Genomic DNA, 22,590 nt, shown 5'->3' on the forward strand with positions numbered 1-22,590 from the left:
TCGAGCTGCCGGCACCTCTCCGCTGCTCCCTTCCCAGTGCAAAGCACCCAGCTAGTAAGGAGCAAGCCCCCTGCCCCAGCTCCACCGCGAGCACCCCCAAGAACCGGCCCTGCACCCTCCAAGCCGGCTCCAGCGCCTCAGCGAGCTTTCCCCGGGACTGGCCCTGGCGGGGCGCCTAGAGCCCCAGTTGCATTGCTCCAGAAGAAAGGAGGGGGGCGGTGCATTTTGCAGGAGGAGGAGAAGGGGGGTGGGTGGTGGGGGAGAGAGAAAATTGCGCGGAGACCTGCCAAGCGCCACCGCCGCCGCCGCCGCCGCCGCCGCCGCCGCCACCGCCGCCGCCGCTGCCGCCGCCGCCGCCGCCGCCGCCGCCTGGGAGCTCCGGCGGGCAGCCGGGCTGTCGGCTTCCCGGGGCATCTGGGTCCGGCGGGGCACAGCCCTGGGCGCTGCCGAAGCCGCCGCCGCCGCCTCCGCGGCGAGTGCAGGCGGCTACCCCCCGAGCCTGTGCCGCTCCGGCTCCTCGGGGGTGGAGGGGTGGGGGGTGGGGTTGTTGTTTGGGGGGAAGGAGGGGGAGGGGGCAACGCCGAGAGAGTCAGTGGTTTCCATGGTGATGGAGCTGAAAGTGCAGGAAATTTAAAGGCTTGGACCCTGCGAGACAGACAAACCGGTGCCAACGTGCGCGGACGCCGCCGCCGCCGCCGCCGCTGGAGTCCGCCGGGCAGAGCCGGCCGCGGAGCCACGAGCAGGCGGAGGGAAGTGCCCCAGGAGCCGCTCGGCCCGCGGCGCTGCGCACAGCGGCCCGGCGAGGAGCAGCGAGAGGAGCGAGAGGAGCAGCAGGAGCAGCAGGAGCAGGAGCAGCAGGAGCAGCGGCAGGAGGAGGAGGAGGAGGAGGAGGAGGGGAGAGCGGCTCGTCCACGCGCCCTGCGCCGCCGCCGGCCCGGCCAGGCAGCCAGGAGCCGGCGCCCCCCGAGCCCCGCGGCCGCCCTGGAGTCCTTTCGGATGCCCCGCCGCGGCCGGCGTCCCGAGTAGAGCGCGGAGAGGAGTTGCGGCCAACTTGCGTGCCTGTTCTCCGCCCCGGCGGGAGCCGGCGCTGCGCGAAGAGCTCTCTCTCCCCGCGGCTCATGCTGCCCGCCCTGCGCCTGCCCAGCCTCGGGTGAGCCGCCTCCGGAGAGACGGGGGAGCGCGGCGGCGGCGCCGCGGGCTCGGCGTGCTCTCCTCCGGGGACGCGGGACGAAGCAGCGGCCCCGGGCGCGCGCCGGAGGCATGGAGCGCTGCCCCAGCCTGGGGGTCACCCTCTACGCCCTGGTGGTGGTCCTGGGGCTGCGGGCGGCACCGGCCGGCGGCCAGCACTACCTCCACATCCGCCCGGCTCCCAGCGACAACCTGCCCCTGGTGGACCTCATCGAGCACCCGGACCCTATCTTTGACCCCAAGGAGAAGGATCTGAACGAGACGCTGCTACGCTCGCTGCTCGGGGGCCACTACGACCCGGGCTTCATGGCCACCTCGCCCCCCGAGGACCGGCCCGGCGCGGGCGGCGGGACGACGGGGGGCGCCGAGGACCTGGCCGAGCTGGACCAGCTGCTGCGGCAGCGGCCGTCGGGGGCCATGCCGAGCGAGATCAAAGGGCTGGAGTTCTCCGAGGGCTTGGCCCAGGGCAAGAAGCAGCGGCTCAGCAAGAAGCTGCGGAGGAAGTTACAGATGTGGCTGTGGTCGCAGACCTTCTGCCCTGTGCTGTACGCCTGGAACGACCTGGGCAGCCGCTTCTGGCCGCGCTACGTGAAGGTGGGCAGCTGCTTCAGCAAGCGCTCGTGCTCCGTGCCGGAGGGCATGGTGTGCAAACCTTCCAAGTCGGTGCACCTCACCGTGCTGCGGTGGCGCTGTCAGCGGCGCGCGGGCCAGCGCTGCGGCTGGATCCCCATCCAGTACCCCATCATCTCCGAGTGCAAGTGCTCGTGCTAGAACTCGGGGGCCCCCTGCCCCGCACCGGGACACTTGGTCGAGAGCCCCGCCGACGCCCCCCTACGCCGCCCCCAACCAGTTCCACCACCCTCTAGTGAGGGGTTTTTCAATGAACTTTTTTTTTTTTTTTTTTTTTTTTGGCTACAGAGACCTAGCTTTCTGGTTCATGTAATGCACTGTTTAACTGTGTAGGAATGTATATGTGTGTATATACGGTCCCAGTTTTAATTTACTTATTAAAAGGTCAGTATTATACGTTAAAAGTTACCGGCTTCTACTGTATTTTTAAAAAAAAGTTAAGCAAAAGGAAAAAAAAAGAACAGAGAAAAGAGACTTATTCTGGTTGTTGCTGACAATGTTAACCTGCTATTTATATTCCAGTGCCCTTCGCATGGCGAAGCAGGGGGGAAAAGTTATTTTTTTTTCTTAAAGTACAAAGAGAGGGGAGAACTTTTGTAGAAGGACTTTTTAAAAGCTATTTTCCATTCTTCGGAAAGTGTGTTGGTTTTCCTTGGACCTCGGAGAAGCTATAGAGTTCAATGTTATTTTACAGTTATTGTAAATATAGAGAACAAATGGAATGACTAATCATTGTAAATTAAGAGTATCTGCTATTTATTCTTTATAATATCCCGTGTAGTAAATGAGAAAGAAGTGCAGAGCAGGATTAAAGAAAACCACTAAAACCGACTGCGCTCCGCACTGCGATTCTCTGTGTTGGTGATTGATGGGGGTGCGGGCGGGCGGGGGCGGGAGGGAGCTGCCGCGGTGCCCACCGCGCCGGTTGGGAGAAGGGGTGCATCCCCTCCCCTGGTTACGACGGAGGTGACGGCTGAGTGTTTCAATGGGGGGGGGCGCCTTATTCTCAAACCCCTCTTAAATATCACGTGGCCTCCGCCCTGTCTCCCAGCTTTTTTCCCCTATGTCACCAAAGCTCAGGGCCGTAGCGACCTCGACACCCAGCCGGCCCCCTGGAGCTGACCCCAGGCTGGGCCGCGGGGCGGGGGGAGGGTGGGCGGCCGCTTTGTCCTGCCTGACAGGCCCTTCACAATGGGGACACGTGTCTTTCACACCTACCCTGGGGGCGGAGTGCCGCTGAAACTTGACCCCCGAGGAATGGGGGGGAGGAGGGAGATCAGAGCGCGCCCACCCAGATCCCGCCACCCCTCCCGCCGCCCCCCCCATACACACACCTCAATATCCAGCCCATGTTAACTCTTTGCACACCCGGAAGCTACAGTGGTTGGAGCTCAGAGGATTTCTGAAATCCACAACATCCACAGCCTCCGGGATTCTGCAGGTCTGAGCCCCCCGGAATTCCGGGGCCCTCGGGCCGGAGTTATGGGGGCGGGGAGGAATAACCGGGGAGATTTGACACTCAACGTCCTCCTCCCCCTGGGACCTAAGCAGGAACCTGAGGTCCAGGGTTTTCAGATTTGGGTAAGACTCGCCACTTGTGGGATCTGCTAGTAGGAAGGGGTACGCCTCCCCGCCCCCCCTCCCCAGCTCCGGACGCCCACTGCACTGGGGGGCGGGGCGGGAGAGCTCAGAATGTGGATCTCAGAGCTCTAGGATTAGAACCGGGTCGAGGGCGCGTTGCCCCCCTCGAGGGAACGTGCGAAACGTCACCCCCGCCCCACCCTCGAGCCCGCCAGCTTCTGGGGGACCCGCGCCGGGGTTCCCGCGGGCGTCCCTCGCCCGCGGTCCCCGGGGGCTGCCCCGCGCGCCACTCCACGTGGGCCCGCTTCCTGACACCGCTCCGCGCTCGCTTTATTTATCTTGGACCGCGGAGTCGCGCGCCGCCACCCTGCCACCTCCTCTCGCCGCCCGCCCGGCGGCCCGCCCCCGCCCGGCCGGCCCGCGTCCCAGCGAATCTATGCTAATTCTTTCAGACCTGCGCCGGGTCCCCCGCGCAGCCGCGCGCCCGCCGCCCCGCCCGCCGCAGCCTCGGTGGCTCCTGGTTTCAATAGCCGGGCCCGGGAGCCGGAGCCCCCTCCCCGGCGCTGCCTCCGCCGGCCGTGGGACAGACGTCAGGGTATTCATTAACTGCGAGCCGAGGAATAACGGCATTATTTGCCCCGGAGAGGGCACCCTGCCCCCCGCGACTATCTGAGGCTTCATTGTAAACGGATTAAAAGTTAAAGACCTCCATCTTATGATTCTTTCATTTAATCTTCCTGGCGCCTGGGAGACATGCTCGATGGATGATGGCTTTTAAAATATTCCTGATGTCGGCTACCTTAAGACTCCGAGCCGGGCAAACAAACGTAATTTATTTCCAGAAGAAAGGGGATATTGAGATGTTTTAAGTTTATGAACCGCCGTCCCCGTGTCTATCTGTGAAGTTCTGACAAATACCCAAATAACGTTAAAATCGGCCATTCATCACTTATGAATTTATGCAAAACTTTCTGTGCCCCGGGCCAATATATTTTTTTTAGAGCTCCACTGGCGAGGGGCGGAGGGGGTGAGGAGTGGGGAAGAGGAGGGGGCTCTCGGGTGGGGTGCGGGGGGGGGCCGAAAGCAAGAATTTTCATGCCTGGTAAACACGCGAATTATGCGAAGAGAGTTATTCCCAGCTGGGCGGGCAGCCAGGACTCGGAGAGCGCGCTGGGGCCAGCGCCCCCGCCCCCACGTCGGCAATGTCATTGGATTACAATGCGAGGTCTTCCCTCCGCGACGCCCCCTCCTCGCAGCGCGGGCCCGCCCGCCAGCGCCCCTCCTCCCCGCCCCTGCCGGCCTGGAAAACCCGCTCGCAGCCGGCGAGCGTCTCGGCTTTCAGAGCGGGAGCCAGGGCGAGCTGGGAGGACCCAGGCTGCAGACGTGCCCCGCAGTGGACGGACAGACGGCAGCATGGACAGCCCCCTCAAGGCAGGCCCCACGCCGCATCGGGGCGCACAGAGGACCCAGCAGGACCTGGGTTGTCCCAGACCGAAGAGAAGGAAGGAGGTGCCGGTCCCCGAGCGCGGTGTTCCATTATTATTAATGTGGGTAATACTAATAATAGCGTCGACGCCGAAAAGGAGGAGAGCGAGCTGGGCAAAGAGGCAAGAAAAATTGACCTCTGCGGTGGCCTACAGCCTATCTCCTAAAAGGAACACAATTGATCTGGTGTCCAGTAGCTTGGACAGCCTGTGTGAATATGTAGCTGCCAGGGCACGGGGGACAGCCGGCACCCCCACCCCAAGATCGAGAGTTACAACTAGTGCAGATAGGGGCACGTCAACTTTCCCAGACCCTAGAAGGGATGCGAAGGTCTCCACCACCCCATGCCTCCCGCAGTGATTGTAAGAATTCACTCATCAACCTTCTATTTGCAACTCTTGCCTTCATTCCTTCCTCCCACCCTTTCAACACACTCATTCATTCTCTCTCTCTCTCTCTCTCTCTCTCCACACACACACACACACACACACACACACACACACACACAGAAGCAAACTGAGGCCAAGTGTCCCAGGAAAGCCAGCCCTCTCCATGGAGGGCCTTCTGGCCCCAGAGCCTGGGAAGAGGATCGGGTTCCCTGTTGAGATGGAGAAGGCCAGGGGTCCATTATCAGTCTTGCTTCTGAGACTCCTGGGAAAGGGGGTTGAAGTTTGGTGGCAGCTGCAGGAGGAAGCTGGCTGCGTATTAAGAGCTCTTAGCTGTGCTGGTTGGGGACAGCAGGGGGAGGGCCCAGCCCGTATTGGTATTTGGAAGGGGTGATTCATCCTTTTTCTTTAATGCTCTTGGAATGTCAGAGCTGGAGGGGAGCTTAGATTCCAGTACCCACCACTCAATTTACCAATGAGAAGACAGACTTCCACTGCCGCTTATTGAAGATCTCATGATGGAAGCAGTTGGAGTGGGCTAGGTGGTCTCCTGCCTTTGTGCCTCTTCACTGTTCTCTCTTTGTTCTGTCTCTTTCCTTTGTTCTTTTTTTGTAACTGCTGGGAGAGAGTTCTCCCCAAAGTTGACATAATAGCCGCTGACCATTGGCAAGCACATCAACCATTCTGTTGTTCCTCTTCAGAAGGTGTTTATTCATGGTTTGTGATGTGCCCAACATGGTGCTAAACCCTTTATACACATTCTAAGGCCTCTACATTTCCAAATAATAAAGAAACTGGAGCTCAGAGAGTGTAAGCATCTTGCCCAGAGCCATATAGTAAGTGGCACAGTTATTAGTTTCAAACCAGAGCTGATGCCAAAGCCTGTGTTTCTTCCAAATGCTCCTTCTTGAAAGAACTGGAAGATCTGGCTTGGGAGACAGTGCATACCACGTTGTGTGCTGCTGAGGCTCTGTAGTGGCCCCTGCTTGGGAAGCCACACAAAACATCTGTGTGTACCCTGGAATGAGCCTCCACCTCCCCTCCCCCATCATACACACACCAGGAGGTTACAGTGCGACATGAGGAGGTAAGAAATGAATAACAGGGTAAATGATGGAAGAGAAGTGAAAGCACCCAACGAACTTGGGCCAGCAAGAGGAGGGCTCGCTGCTGCACTGGGCAGCCAGAGAAGCCTCTTAGGAGCAAGCCGAATGTGAACCCACTGAAGTGAGGAAGCGGGAGGAAAGGGCATTGGAAGGAGAAAACAGAATATGCAAGTAAGGGCATGATGTTGGGAAAGTAGGCCTTTGGGAAACACCTCAACCATTAGCATAGCGTGGACCCAGGCTGAGGACAGCAAGCAATATGGCCTGACCAAATTATGAGCCAACTAAGGAAACTAAAGTATTTCTCAAGCAATAGGGAGCCCTTGAGAACTCCTGAATAGGGGAGGGACCCCATTAGAACCTGACTGTAAAAGGAATGCAAGCTACCCCCAAACGAACATTCTGCTTTGCTCATGATTCTGGGGTCAGGAATTTGGGACTGGCTCCACTGGGCAGTTCATTTATTAAACTCACGGTGTCAGCTGAGGGCTGGAGGATCTACTTCCAAAATGGCTTCTAGCACCTGGCTGTGGTGCAGAGCCCCTGGGAGTGGTTTCTCCTGGTGACTTGGGATCTCTCACAGCCTGATGGTTTCGGGATGGTTGAACTTGGATGGGTAGCTCAAGGCTCTGAGATAAAGTGCTCCAAGAGACTGGATGGGACCCACAAGGCTTCTTGGGACAGAGCCACAAAAGCTCCATGGCACTGTTTCTGCTCAGTCTGTTGGTTAGGTGACTCTCAGCCCAGATGCAGGGGAAGGAAACGGGTGTCATGTCTCAGTGAGAGGAGCAGCAAAGAACTGACGGCTACCTTTTATCTGCCATACGGAGGCCAGGCTCTGTGTGGTCTCTCCAGGTCCAAAGAATGAAAATACAGTCATTTCCTACTGTAGTCCGGTGTGGGCATCCAGGGTGGCCTGGAGATGGGAAGGGTGGCTGCTGGGAGAACAGTCGAGGCGGCTCTTGCTGGGGTGTATGGAGAGTGATTGGAGTCCATGCTTGACGGGCACCTGTTCCAACAAATACAGCAGCCATTTGCCAGAGGACCTGAGAGAACTTGGGGGGCCGACTGGCTGCATGCAGTGGGACAGGCAAAGGCCCATGCATGGGAGGGGATTTCATATGAAAGAGCTCTGCCCCTCCTCCATCCCCAACTACACACACACACCCCTGTACACAGACACCTACACACAGACACCTGCACACACACACCTACACACAGACACACCCATAGACACCTACACATAGACACAGATACAGACACTTACACACACAGACACCTACACAGACACCTACACACACAGAGAGACACCTACATACACACAGACACAGATACACAGACACCTACACACACACACCTACACACAGACACACCCACAGACACCTACACACACACACAGATACACAGACACCTATACACACACACAGACATGTACACACAGACACACACACACCTACACAGACACCGACACACACACAGACATTTATACACAGAGACACACACACACTTACACACACACTTACACACACAGACACCTACACAGACACCTACACACAGAGAGAGACACCTACACACACAGAGACACCTACACACACACAGACATTTATACACAGAGACACACACAGACACTTACACACACAGACACCAATACACACAGACACCTACACAGACACCTACACACAGAGAGACACCTACACACACAGAGACACCTACACACACACACACACACACAGTGCTCGGCATGGTGAGTGTTCTGTAAACACTCAGAAAAGTGAGTGCAGTGATTTGGGGGTCCTCGGGGTGCAGAGTGGGTTCTTGGGCACGGAATGGAGTGGGAAGAGTCTTCTGCATTACATTTGTGTACACAGAAGAGGGGAACGATACAACCGCAGGTTGGAAGGCCACCTAAGAGACGACTGCAGGCCAGGATGACCAGGGAGAAGGAAAAGGCGAGGCTGACAGATGTTTTGAAGTTCAGTAAAAGAAAAAAGCAAATTTTGATCCTTCTCATAAAAGGAAGCCCTGAAGGAAACCATTTACAGAATTAGGAAAGGGTATCCAGATTTTGCAGAAAAGATAATAGAATTACATTCATAATTAAATTCAGTCTGTCTTTACTTCTTTATTTGACAGCAAAAAACTAAGGCTTATTGAAATTCATGGCCGGCGCTGCAGCTCACTTGGCTAATCCTCCGCCTGCGGTGCTGGTACCCCAGGTTCTAGTCCCGGATGGGGCACCGGTTCTGTCCCGGTTGCTCCTCTTCCAGTCCAGCTCTGTGCTGTGGCCTGGGAAGGCAGTGGAGGATGGCCCAAGTGCTTGGGCCCTGCACCCCATGGGAGACCAGGAGAAGCACCTGGCTCCTGGCTTCGGATTGGTGCAGTACGCCGGCCGTAGCGGCCATTTGCGGAGTGAACCAATGGAAGGAAGACCTTTCTCTCTGTCTCTCTCTCTCTCACTGTCTAACTCTGCCTGTCAAAAAAAAAGAAAAAAAAAAAAGAAATTCATGGTCCTGGGGCTGGCATGGTGGCCGCAGCAGGTTAGGCTGCAGCTTGCGATGCCTGCGTCTATATGGGCGCCAGTTCAAAGTCCCACGTGGGAGACCCAGGTGGGAGCTTGAGGCTCGCTGGCTTCAGACTAGCCCAGCTCCCACTGTTGAGGCCATTTCCAGAGTGAACCAGTAGATAGAAGATCTCTCTCCCTAACTCTGCCTTTCAAATAATTAGATAAATCTTAGAAAAATCAATGGTCTTGTTTCATTTCTAGTTACTTTACGAATTCCCAGTTCAATCCTCTGTTCACAGTTGTTGGAGGTATAAACAACCATTGGAGAATGAAAAGCACTTCTGTGTACATCACTGTATGTGAAATGAGCTGTCAAAACTCCCGAGGAGAGGAACTCAGTCTTTTTTAAAAAGATTGGTTGACTGATTTGAAAGGCAGATTGACAGGGAAGGGGGGCAGAGATGAATGCAGACAGGGAGAGAGTGGGGTGTGGAAGGAGGAAAGGAGAAAGGGACCTTCCATCTTCTGGTTCACTCACCAGATGGCCACAATAGCCAGGGCTGGGCCAGGTCAAGGCCAGAAGCCAGGAGCTCCATCATGAATTCCACATGGGTGGCAGGGACCCAAGCACTTGGGAGCCATCTTCCACTGCCTCCCTAGGTGCATTGGCAGGGAGCTGGAGCAGAACCCAGGTAGCCAGACTCGAGCTGGTACTCCAATATGGGACGCCAGCATCACAAGCAGCAGCTCATGCCACAACACCCTCCCTGGATCTGTTCTGTATCCGCAAAGCCTGGCACAAGGCCTGACCCAAGGCAGCATTCCACAAGCACTACCTGTAGGAATGAATGCACACAGGCTTTAGAGGTAGCAAAGCTGACGCTCAGAGAAGACAAATGAGGGGCGGATGCTCACAGAGCTCATCGTTGATGGTGGAGGCACGGGTGGCTGTACCAGTCCCTCAGTCCTGGGATATCCCAGTTCTCTATGTTCAGGGTCAAGTTCTAGAAACCAATCCTGTATTTGCAGACTGCTACATGGGTCTGTGCCCTAAATAAGGAGGAGAGTGGCCATCTACACCTGCCCAGCACTACAGGCCCTCCAGTGGCTGGTTTTGGCAGCCCCTCCCCAGCCCCTGTGGTAAAGGGCCCCTGACTGGCGTTCACTTTATCCAACCAATGGGGGAGAAAGCAGCCAAGCCAGGGAAACAGTCCTTCCCCCAGGGGACTTGCTTGAGATCAAATAGCTTAGTTGGCAGTGGAGCCAGGACTCAGGCAGCAGCAGCACCAGCAGGGCTGCAGGGAGAGGACGAGGGGGTTAGTGCGCCCTGAGTCTGTAAGCCCAACCAGTCTCCCTGATTCCATACGCACCCCAGCTCCAATCCATTCTCCACGCTGTAGCCTGAGTGACCTTAAGACACACATGTGGTCTTGTCACTCCCCTGCTTAAAACCTCTCAATGGCATCCCATTGCTCTGAGGATAAAGAGGCTGAGGCCCGCCCTCCCTGGGCTCTGCCTTCAAGCCACACAGTGTTTCTCTCAGGTCCTCTCACGCACAAGGCTCCCCCTTGCTTCCGGGCCTTTGCATATGCTGCACCTTCTGTCTGTGCTGCATCCTCTGCACCGGCGCCCCTCAATGCCACCCATCCTTCCTATCAAATCCTTGGGTTCCCTCGGACCCAGGCTTTCTTGGTCGTAGGACATATCATAGCGTGTGGTGGGAACAGCTGTGTGCTGGTATCAATAGGGCCGCATTCTGAGAACTGCATTGTTAGGCAATTTAGCCACTGTGGGAACTTTGCAGAGTGCACGGTACAGGTCCACGCAGAGGTGCACTCAACATGGGGTGCCTGAGGCTGCCGCCAGCCCAACACAGCACACTGCTTGGATTTTTTTATGTGAGTACTCTCTAAAGTAACAATAAAAACAACACCCTAGTGAACACGTAAACCAGTAACATAGGTCTTTGTTGTTATTTTATATGCTATCCTTCATGTAACTGGCAGCACAGATTGGCCTACCCCAGCATGACCACAAATGCTTGTGCCTGAGTGATGCATTGCACAATACTGACAATGCTATGATGGCTACAATGTAGCAGGTGATGGGACCCTTTGCGCTCCACTGCAGTCTTGTCGGCAGGCCCCCTAGCAAATACATATCATTGACCAATTCATCGCTCTGCAGTGGGTAACTGTGCTGCTGTTTTAGTTATTTGTGTGCTCTGTCTCTTCCAGTGGCTGGTCCCTCCCTCCATTTTTCAAAAAAATTTATTTACCTGAAAGGCAGTTAGGGAGGGGAGAGATAGAGATAGAGAGAGAGAGAGATCTTCCATCTGCTGATTCACTCCCCAAACGGCCCCAACTGCCAGGTCTGGGCCAGGCCAAAGCCATGAGCCAGGAGCTTCACCCAGGTCTCCTGCGTAGGTGCAGGGGCCCAAGCACTTGGGCCATCTTCTACTGCTTTCCCAGTCTTATTAGCAGGGAACCTGATCAGAAGTAGAGTAGATGGGGGAGCTGACACTATGGCACAGTGGGTTAATCATCCCCTGCAGTGCCAGCATCCCATATGGGCATTGATTTTAGTCCCGGCTGCTCTTCTTCCAATCCAGCTCTCTGTTGTGGCCTTGGAAAGCAGTAGAAGATGGCCCAAGTCCTTGGGCCCCTGATCCACCTCGGAGACCTGGAAGAAGCTCCTGGCTCCTGGCTTCGGATTGGCCCAGCTCTGGCCATTGCAGCCACTGGGGAGTAAACCAGCAGATGGAAGACCTCTCTCTCTGTCTCTCCCTCTCACTGTCTATAACTCTATCTCTCGAATAAATAAAATCTTAAAAAGGAAAAAAAAAAGTGGAGCAGACGGGACTTGAATGAGCACCCATATGGGATACAGCATTGCAGGTGGCAGGCAGCTTAGCCCATTATGGCACAACGCAAGGCCTTGCACACCATTCTCACATCAACTACCTCTTTCAAATACACACAGTGGCTGGTGACCAGAATTTTTATCACTTTAAAGATAAGGAAACTGAGACACGAACAAAAATCTCTCTGTTGGGAGGGGAGCCTGCTACTGTGGAGAATACATCACCATGGACTTGAGAGTGAAGATAGCCTGGCTGTGAATCCTGGCTATTAGCTGTGGCCCCCAGTTAAGGCTACTGATCTTCCTGAAATTGTTTCCACCTACCAAGGTGCTAGGATGTCGTCGTGTGTTCCATATGTGTAGCTCCAGTACATTCCATACATGTGGAGTGGGAGAGCCCAGCCAGTGATGGCTTCTTTGCCTCTCCCCAGTCCCAGGGCCTGTGCAGTGCTCAGGATAAAACTCAGTCAAAACGGAAGCTGGATGTCTGGCCATCAGAGTTAGTGGCCAGCTCCTGACACAGGGTTTCCTCTTGCAAAATCCATGGCTGGGGGAGAAATGTTGCATAAATTCATCTTTTTCCTCAGTGGAGAAAAGGCTTTGAGTTTAGTGATGGCTGCTCGTTGTTTTCTTTTTTCTTCTTATTCTTCTTTTGTTTGTTGTTGTTGTTGTTAAATTATAGATTGGGAATGATCTTAACCTAGAGGTTAAGATACCTGCATCCCGGCCGGCGCTGCAGCTCACTAGGCTAATCCTCCGCCTAGCGGCGCCGGCACACCGGGTTCTAGTCCCGGTCGGGGCACTGGATTCTGTCCCGGTTGCCCCTCTTCCAGGCCAGCTCTCTGCTATGGCCAGGGAGTGCAGTGGAGGATGGCCCAAGTGCTTGGGCCCTGCACCCCATGGGAGACCAGGATAAGTACCTGGCTCCTGCCATCGGATCAGCGCGGTGCGCCGGCCACAGTGCGCTGGCTGCGGCGGCCATTGGAGGGTGAACCAACGGCAAAGGAAGACCTTTCTCTCTGTCTCTGTCTCTCTCACTGTCCACTCTGCCTGTCAAAAAAAAAAAAAAAAAAAAAAAAAAAAAGATACCTGCATCCCATGTGGGAGGTCCTGGGTTCCATCCCCAGCTCCAGCTCCTGACTCCAGCTAATGCAGCTGTGATGGCTCAAGCAATTGGGTCCCTGTCATCCATGTGGGAGACTTGGATTGTGCTCTTGGCTGCTGGCTCAGGCTCTGGCCCAGTCTGGCTGCTGTTGGCCTGTGGGGAAAGAATCTTCCCCACCCCTTGCCATCTCTCTCACCTTCTCAAATATTTTTTTAATAATAAAGTAATTGTAATAGATTAAAAAACAAATTTTCAGGCCAAAGAATGGATGAGGGTAGGAAATCCAATGGCCAAAGGCAAGGGTGAGAGGAAAGAAAACAAGGTGAAGCCAGGATTTAGGGGAGTTGGGAAGGTGGAGCTTGCTTTACATGAACAAAGGCAGGAACCCAGCCCAGGTAAACTAGTCCTAGTTTGTTCCGATTCTAGAAAAGTCCCCATTTCCTGTTATTGGTCTTTAAGCAGGAGTCACCCAGAAGTGATGGCCTCTCAGAAACAGCCCTGACTGGTATCATGCTGGCCTCACTTCAGAGACAGAGACTTGGTTATGATGGTCCCAAGAGGGCCAACATGTTAGGTGCCCTCTGAGGCACCCATCCACTCAAGACCACCATGAAAAATAGGAAACCGAGGCCAATGAGGAAACTGACCTTGTCAATGTTAAACCTCAAGTTAGAGACTCAGGACTGGGGAGAAAGGTTGACAAGAGTAAGGGTTGCCAGTCACAAACTCATGGATGCAAGGGCCTTGCTCCCCCAAGGTTGGTCAACTTACCCAAAATGCCACATTCCAAATTGCCCAAGGGCCCAGGCCCCTGTAGCTCTGTCTTCCATCTTCCCTTCCAAAGCAAGCCCAAGGGTCGGCCCTGCACTGTGACTCTAGCCCATAGATCCCTGGGGATATGTGCAGGTCTTCTTTCTGCCCCTTGGAAACTGATGCTCTGCAGAAATCTTGTCAGCTCTCTCCTCTCCTTTCATATTCTGTGCCTGGGCTTCTCAGAGTGTGAGCTATCATCCATGTAGGATCAGCACTCAAATCTCCACCCCAGACCAAGCATCACTCCTGAGTTCCACACCTGCAGATCCAACTGCCTCCGGGACTTCACCACATCCAATCCGCATCCAAAGGTGCATCCTGGCCCCATTCCTGAACCTTCTAATCTGACTGCTTTCAGTTTTCTCACTCTTAAGTAATAGCCCTGCCACTTACCCAGGTCTGTAGAATCAAAAACATATCTACTTGGCCTACGTCTTTTCAATCTTCCTCCTTGCAAAGAAAGAACCTGACATACCTCCCAAATTCTCTCTCAGTCTGACTTCTCATCCCTGTCTTCATCAACGGCTGTTGTTCAGGCCCTTGTCATCTCCGGCCTTTCCTTTGCCACAGCCCGATAGTCCATTTCTTCACCTTCAGCCTTGCCCCGCCTTCAAGGTTGCCACTGGAGTCTCCACTTCCCAGCACTCACTCCACGTGACCACAGAACCATGGTCAAATTCTTCAGCGTGGCACCCAAGGTGCTTTATAATCTATGACCCCAATTTCTCTTCCATGATAATCTGCCATCATTTTCTGCTCCACCCCACCTCTACCCACCAGCTACATCAACTTACTCATGGCTGCCCAAACTTGCCAGCCCTTTGGTGCCACTAAACTTTTGCTTTTTAAATTTTTGCTTCCACCTGCCCCAGCACTCACATCAGGGAAGATATGCACATCTTCAAGGTCCAGCTCCAAGGCGCCTCCTCAGCCCTTGGTCTGGGTGGAATTAATTAGGTTGTATTTTGTCCTCTCACAGTACTGCTGCTTCATCATCACAGTAACAGGTATTAACTTCCCACATGGGACAGCACGGTCTTAGATACTTTCTGTGCATTATCTCATTTGAACTCCTACAGTGGAAGTGGGTGTTTAGCCTAGTGGGGAAGACACCATGTCCGACATCAGCGTGCCTGGATTACACTCTTGGCTCCAGCTCTTGACCCCAGCTCTCAGTAATGCAGACCCTGGGAGACAGTGGTGATGGCTCCAGTAATTGGATTTCTGCCACCCACACAGGAGACCTGGACTGAATTCCTATCTCCAGTCCATTCCAATGCTCCAACCATTGTGAGCATTCAGAGAATGGACCAGCAGATGGGAGTGCTTCTCGCTCGCTCGCTCGCCCGCCCTCCCTCTCTCCCTCTCTCTCTCTATCTCCCTCTCTCTCTCTCTCCCCCTCTCAAATAAATTTTAAATTTTGAAAAAATAACAGTCAGCCTATGTGGTATTGCTGTTGTTATATAATGGGTTCAGATTTGGTGACTGATCCAAGGACTCTTAATTAGTTGGTGACAAAGCCAACTCAAAACCCATGCTCCTTCTGATACTGCATGCTGTCTCCCACTGCCTAAGTCTAGCACCATCTCATCGCACTGAATGTGCATAGACCATATTTGGCTGCCTCTGAATTTCAAAGCCCTTTGAGGGCAGCTACTGTGTTTGATTTTTAATTTCCAACCATATAATCCAAAGTAATGCTTAATGTATAGCAGGCATTTAGTGAATAACAGTGAATAAGTAATTGTGTGACTGTGTATCACAAGGGTTCTATTTTTCTCTTTTTAAATCAAATCCACATAGAATGAATTCATTTGTTCAGTGAATATGGGTTAATTCTAATTTTAGTCTAAGGAGGCCTTCTTCTTTTTTAAACACTTATTTATTTATTTTATTTATTTATTTTATTTATTTATTTTACAAAGAGACATGGTCAGACAGAGAAAGAGAGATCTTCCATCTGTTGGTTCGCTTCTCAAATGGTCCCAATAGCCAGGGCAGGGCCCAGGCCAAAGCCAGGAGCCTGGAATTCCATCTGGGGCACCCACAGCAGCAGGACCCTAAGCACTTGCATCTTCCACTGCTTTCCTAGATGCATCAGCAGACCGCTGGATGGGAAGTGGAGTAGCCGGGACACAACCCACTGCTAATCTGGGCTGGGGGGTTCATGGGATGTGGCTTAACCTGTTATGCCATGACACTTGCCTCAAGAAGGCCTTTTGAGGACATTGGAAATGCAGGGGTATTAAAAATATAGACTTTCAGGGCCAGCGCTGTGATATGGCAGGTAAAGCCCCAGCCTGCAGTGCTGGCATCCCATTTGGGCGCCAGTTCTAGTCCCGGCTGCTCCACTTCTGATCCACCTCTCTGCTATGGCATGGGAAAGCAGAAGAAGTTGGCCCAAGTCCTTTTATTTTATATAAGTCCTTATTTTATATAATATATATATACATTCAGGGCCAGCCCTGCTGTATAGTAGGCTAAGCCTTGGCCTGAGGCAGTGCATCCCATATGGGTGCCAGTTTGAGTCCTGGCTGCCCCACTTCCAATCCAGCTCTCTGTATGTCCTGGGAAAGCAGTGGAAGATGGCCCAAGACCTTGGGCCCCTGCACCCACATGGGAGACCTGGAGGAGGCTCTGGCTCCTGGCTTCAGGTTGGCCCAGCTCCAGCCATTGCAGCCATTTGGGGAGTGAACCAGCAGATGGAAAACATTTCTCTCTGTCTGCAACTCTACTTCTTATGTAAATAAATAAAAAAATCTTTAAAAATATAGACTTTGAGGTCGGATCTAGGCTTCTTGCTCTGCCCCATTCCAGCCATGTGACTGGTAAGCTCTGAAGCGCTGAACGAGCACAAGTCTCCGTGATTAGTAATATATGCTTCTCCAAGGAGCATCCACACTGTCCCCACCCAGCCTGAGAGGGAAGTGAGGAGAGACGGCTCCAGTGATCACTGGAGCCCCACGTGGGAAGGTCTGGGCAGGCACGCGAGCTAGGGCTGCCTTTCATAAGTGCCTCTGTTCTAGCAGAAGCAGGCTTGTCAAAAGATAGCACAGTGCAGAGTTGTGGCCATTTATGCCAGGAGAAGCTGGCAGGGGAGTCACAGCACAGAGCTGAAGGGACACGCTTATTCCAGGCATTGCTTCATTAGAGGTGAGAAAACCAAGATCTAAGGGGCTGTAGGACCTCCCCAAGCAGTGGAGCTGGGACCAGATCCTAGTGACACCCATGACACGGCCGATTAGCCTCTTCCCAATGCTAAACTCATTTTCAAATGCTCAATATTATCTTCTTTGTTCCTGAATGAGGTGTCTCTTTAAAGAAAGTGCCAGTGAGACCCCACCATCCCACAGATGTCAGAGACACCCATCTATAGTCTTCGCTGCCCTGAGAGAAGTGGTATTCTTTTTTTTTTTTAAAGATTTTATTTATTTGTTTGAGAGGTAGAGTTACAGACAGTGAGAGGAAGATAAAGAGAAAGGTCTTTCTTCCATTGGTTCACTCCCCGGATGGCCACAACAGCTGCAGCTGCGCCAATCTGAAGCCAGCAACCAGGTGCTTCTTCCTGGTCTCCCACACAGGTGCAGGGGCCCAAGGACTTGGGCCATCTTCTACTGCTTTCCCAGGCCATAGCAGAGAGCTGGATTAGGAGAGGAGCAGCCGGGACTAGAACCCAGCACCCATATGGGATGCTGGCGCCACAGGCAGAGGATTAACCTACTGCGCCACGGTGCCAGCCCCTTAGAAGTGGTATTCTGCATGTTCTCAAGGCCAGCTACCTCCAGGCCAGACTGTAGTCTGACTCTCGGAGACAAGTTAGTGCTGCTGCTACCCTTAAACAGCTCCAGAAATGCAAACTTCCCAAGGCTGGGGAAATCAGCTCAGTGTCTAGCTCAAGTCAGCGTGATGGGCAGAGGGAGCTCACGTTTTGGAGTGAGAAAGATCTGGATTTGCGGCTCACTCTGTGAGTCCAGCTGTAATCCCATCAGTCCCTCTCCCGATAGTGGCAGGACCAAGCTCACGACAATCTATCATCCACCTTTTGAGCACCTGTCAATGGCGGGCACTGTAGAAGGTGGACAAATTCAAAACTCCCTCCTTTCCAGCTTTCTGTTCCTAGGCAAAATAAAAACACAGCAAGTATCACTTATTGGGTACCTACCATGTGCCAAGCACATTCCAGCACATTCCTCACAAGGTGAGGAAGTGACACGCAGCAGAGATGGAAGGTGACACAACTAATAAATGACAGATCTGCAATTCATGCACACATTCTGACTTCACAGCCTGTACCCTGAAACTCCTTAAACCCTCATCTGTGCAATAGGAGTAACACTATCTAGCCTACAGGCTTATTGCAAGGTTAAAGCAGATAAGAAATGTTGAGAGCCCGGCATAATGCCTGCCAGGTGTGGGCACCTAAGCAAGGGATTCTCTGTCACTGATGAGGTTAAGACAAAGGACAAGGAATAAGAGGAGGGATGGGGGACTCATTTCTGAAATCTGTTCCTTTTTTTTTTTCATTTTTATTTATTTTCTTTCATTTTTGTTGGAAAGGCAGAGTGAAAGACAGAGACAGAGACAGAGACAGACACACCAAGAGAAATCTTTCATCTACTGGTTCATTCGCTAATTGCCTGCAACAGCCATGGCTGGGTCAAACCTAACCCAGAACGCAAAATTCAATCCAGGTCTCCCATGTGGGTGGCAGGAACTCAAGTGCTTGAACCATCACCTGGTGCCTCTCATGGTGTACATTAGCAGGAAGCTGAAATTGGGAGTGCAGCTAGGATTCAAACTAAGGCACTCCAGTAAGGGAGGCAGGCATCTTAAGAGACACCTCAACTGCCATGCCGAATTCCTTCCCCTGGAGTCTGTTCTGCCATGTAGCGTCATGTAGGGATGTCCTCAAATATACAGCGATGTCCAGTCTAATTGTTAAAATGCCAGGCTTCCTCAGAAATGGACACTTTTTTCTCTAGCTCTTGTACATGAGTGTGCAAGAATATACAAGTGCACGCACACAAAATATACACACACTACTGGTTCTGTTTTTCTTCTTCTTCCTTTGCTTCCCTGCATTTAATATCCATAGCAATACATCCCAGCAGCAACAAGGAGATGGCTCACACATCTTGATCTTGCTGATCAAGGCTTTGCGTGTGACTTAAAAGTATTGTCCAGGGGCTGGAGTTGCGGCTCTGTTGATTGAGCCACCATCTGCAATGCTGGCATCCCATATGGTGCCAGCTGGAGTTCTGGCTGCTCCACTTCCTATCCAGCTCGCTGCTAATGTGCCTGGGAAAGTAGCAGAAGATGGCTCAAATACTTGAGCCCCTGCCACCTGTGTGGGAGAACCAACTGAAACTCCTGGCTCCTAGCCATTTGGGGAGTGATCCAGGGGGTAAAAATCTCTCTGTCTCTGTCTCTGTCTCTCCCTCTCTCTCTGTAACTCTGCCTTTCAAATAAAAAAGTAAATATTTAAAAAAAAGTGTACCAGGCTAGCCTCGTGCTAAAGGCAACAGGACATAGGATAGGGACAAAGGGTAGGAAATCTTCACTTAAACAAACGAGACAGAGCAAAAGGATGGAAGTCCCTAGCGGTGCCAGATAAGCTGTCCCTGGATGTGGGTGTCACTGAGACCTATGACTAGAGACAGCTAAATATGTCTAGCTTTTTTTTTTTTTTTTGGAAAATCCAAGCCCATTCCCTGCTAGTCTGCAAACAGAGAACTCATACCTCTCACCTCCTAACCAGACAATGCACCTGCAAGTCACATGATTCTTTCTCACACGAGACAGATCCACAGTAAGCAATGTCCACAGTTACTGGAGCACGAGAACCCACAAAACACAACTCACAGGCTGCCTCAGTGGGTCCTCTGGTCAACCCAAAGAAAGCTTTATGATGGCTGCTGTTTATCGAGGTGAAGAAACGAATCTCCAAGTAGCCCAAGACTGTTCTTTTAAGAAAACACAAATCAATTGTTTACAAACTCTTTATCTGATGTCAAGTCTGCTTGTTGACGATCATGCTACGGTTGCTCCTGCACCAAAGCCATCATCTACATATTATACTATATTACAATGTGGTAACATCATGCCAGGGAATTGATACAGGAACTACATCATTTAGATCTTGAAGGCACCTTAAAGATTATGTAATATATGACCCACCTCCATTTCACAGTGGGGGAAATCAAGCCTTATATCATGTCTACAACATCGCAGCTATACAAAATATGTCCATTAAAATTCAGAGAGTCTTGTGGTATACTCAAAACCACACAGCTAGTAGCAGAGTAGATTAAAACTACAGTCTTGTTCTACTTAATATGACTGGTTTAATTCTGTAATTATCACACAGTTATTCTTAAGTGTTGAAAATTAACTGAAATGTGATCCCTGTTAAACATAAGAGTGGGAATAAGAGAGGGAAGAGATGTATAATTTGGGGCATGCTCGGGCTGACTTGCCCCAATTGGTAGAGTTGGAAACATACCAGGGGATTCCAGTTCAATCCCATCAAGGTGGCATGTGCCAATGCCATCTCACTATTCCAAGTGATCAATTTCAGTTCACAATTGATCATAATGAAAGGACTAAGAGTCAAAGGGAGCACATAAACAAGTCTAGTACCTGCTAACACTAACCGATAGAATAAATAAAGGGGAGAGTGATCCAACATGGGAAGTGAGATACTCAGCAGACTCATAGAATGGCAGATGTCCTAAATAGCACTCTGGCCTCAGAATCAGCCCTAAAGGCACTCAGATCTGGCTGAAAAGCCCATGAGAGTATTTCAGGCATGGAAAGCCAAGACACTCTGGCAAAAAGATCTCTGTGAGTGAGATACCAGTGGAAAGAACAGGTCTTCAAAGAGGGAGGTGCCTTTCTCTGAAGGGAGGAGAGAACCTCCACTTTGACTATGACCGTGTCTAAACAAGATAAGAGTCGGAGAACTCAAGGGGCTTCCATAGCCTTGGAAACTCATGACTGGTGCATAGGGAGATTACTGATGCCATAAACAGGAGTGTCAATTTGTAAAGTCAACAACAGGAGTCACTGTGCGCTTACTCCTCATGTAGGATCTCTGTCCTTAATGTGCTGTACATTGAGATTTAATGCTATAACGAGTACTCAAACAGTATATTTCACTTTGTGTTTCTATGGGGGTGCAAACGATTGAAATCTTTACTTAATGTACACTAAACTGATCCTCTGTAAAAAAAAAAAAAAAAAAAAAAGAAAGAAATTATCAATTCCCAACTTGACTCTCACTGGGATTAAACATGACAATAGGTCTGATCTGATTTCATCATCATTTAAAAAAAAATCATCTATTATTTTTCACTTTATGTTTCTGTGTGGGAGCAACCTGTTGAAATCCTTACTTAAGGTATACTAAGCTGATCTTCTGTATATTAAGATAATCAAAAATGAATCTTGATGTGAATGGAAGGGGAGAGGGAGTGGGAAAGGGGAGGGTTGTGGGTGGGAGGGACGGTATGGGGGGGAAGCCATTGTAACCCATGAGTCGTACTTTGGAAATTTATATTCATTAAATAAAAGATTAAAAAAAAAACTACAGTCTTAAGTCCTGGTAGAGTCTCATTCTATGTACATTTGCTAAGTACCCGCTAAGTCAAGCACCAGAATCACAGAGATGCATTAAAAATGGTTTCTGACCTTGAGGTGAACAACTATTGCTAGATGAGCTCTTCACTCAGCCTAGGAGCTTCAACAAGTTGAAGGATGATTAAGAGTGAGCCAGAAAAATGGGGAGGTAGAGAAGAAGCATGAAGCATTCCTGGCAGGCAAATGGCATGACTACAGGCTTGAACATCACAAATAGCTTGGTGTGAACTGGGAATTCCACAGAGATCAAGGTTACTGCTATATACAGCAAGAGCCTGGAGAAGGTGAGAAAATAAGTCCATGGTGGAAGTCAGTAGCCATGCAATGGAGAGCCTTGCAATCCGTGTTCAGGAATTCAGACTATCTTCAAGGTCTCCGGAAGTCATTGAACTGTTCACATAGGAGACGTTCATTTAAAGGGGTTATGTGAATTCATGGATGCATTGTGTATATCATGTAGAGCATAGATCATATGGGAAGAGACAGAGTTAGTAAAACTCTTCAATGTCTAGGCTCAAGATTGTGTGTTCTTTACCATGCAAGGACTGGGGATGGAGAAGGGGAAATTGATGCCAGAACTTCTGGGGAGGTAAAATTAATATGACTTAGTGATTGATTACACATACAAAGGATAAAGAGAGGGAAAGAATCACAAATAGCCCCTGTATCCTTCCAATTAACCAACTTTGACTACTGTCATGAGAGTTATCAATACAAAAGTACTGAAATATATACCATCATCCTGAGGCTACTTGGAGACCACAGATTCAGGTCAGAAAGAACAGCCTTGGACTACTAAAAGGGCTGTGTCCAGTGCCACCTCACTACCAATAGGCAGAGTACGTCTAGGAGTGCTATTTAATTTGGGGACTTGGATTCCTCATCCAAGGTGGAGAGTTAGCTTGGACCATCTGTCCAGTGTCTTACAGACCTACCTTTATTCCTCATGCAATTGTCATGAAGATCAAATTCATTCATTCATTCATTCATTCATACAGCATTATCCACTGGGTACCTTCCAAGTGCCTGGTCCTAGCTCACTAGGCTAATCCTCCGCCTTGCGGCGCCGGCACACCCGGTTCTAGTCCCGGTCGGGGCGCCGGATTCTGTCCCGGTTGCCCCCTCTTCCAGGCCAGCTCTCTGCTGTGGCCAGGGAGTGCAGTGGAGGATGGCCCCAGTGCTTGGGCCCTGCACCCCATGGGAGACCAGGATAAGTACCTGGCTCCTGCCATCGGATCAGCGCAGTACGCTGGCTGCAGCGCACCGGCCGCGGCGGCCATTGGAGGATGAACC

At 51.7% G+C, this 22,590-nt stretch overlaps 1 protein-coding gene across 1 annotated transcript; it reads left to right on the forward strand.

Annotated features, from left to right (window-relative positions):
• The first annotated feature begins 1,257 nt into the window (after window positions 1-1,257).
• Window positions 1,258-2,649, forward strand: NOG (noggin). The gene has a single exon (XM_002719279.6). It carries the CDS (start codon window positions 1,261-1,263, stop codon window positions 1,957-1,959), a length of 699 nt encoding a protein of 232 aa, XP_002719325.1. The 5' UTR covers window positions 1,258-1,260; the 3' UTR covers window positions 1,960-2,649.
• The last annotated feature ends 19,941 nt before the right edge of the window (window positions 2,650-22,590 follow it).

The sequence above is a fragment of the Oryctolagus cuniculus genome, chromosome 17, assembly GCF_051225735.1.
Source record: "Oryctolagus cuniculus isolate XC-2025 breed Fujian yellow rabbit chromosome 17, ASM5122573v1, whole genome shotgun sequence".
NCBI lineage: Eukaryota > Metazoa > Chordata > Mammalia > Lagomorpha > Leporidae > Oryctolagus > Oryctolagus cuniculus.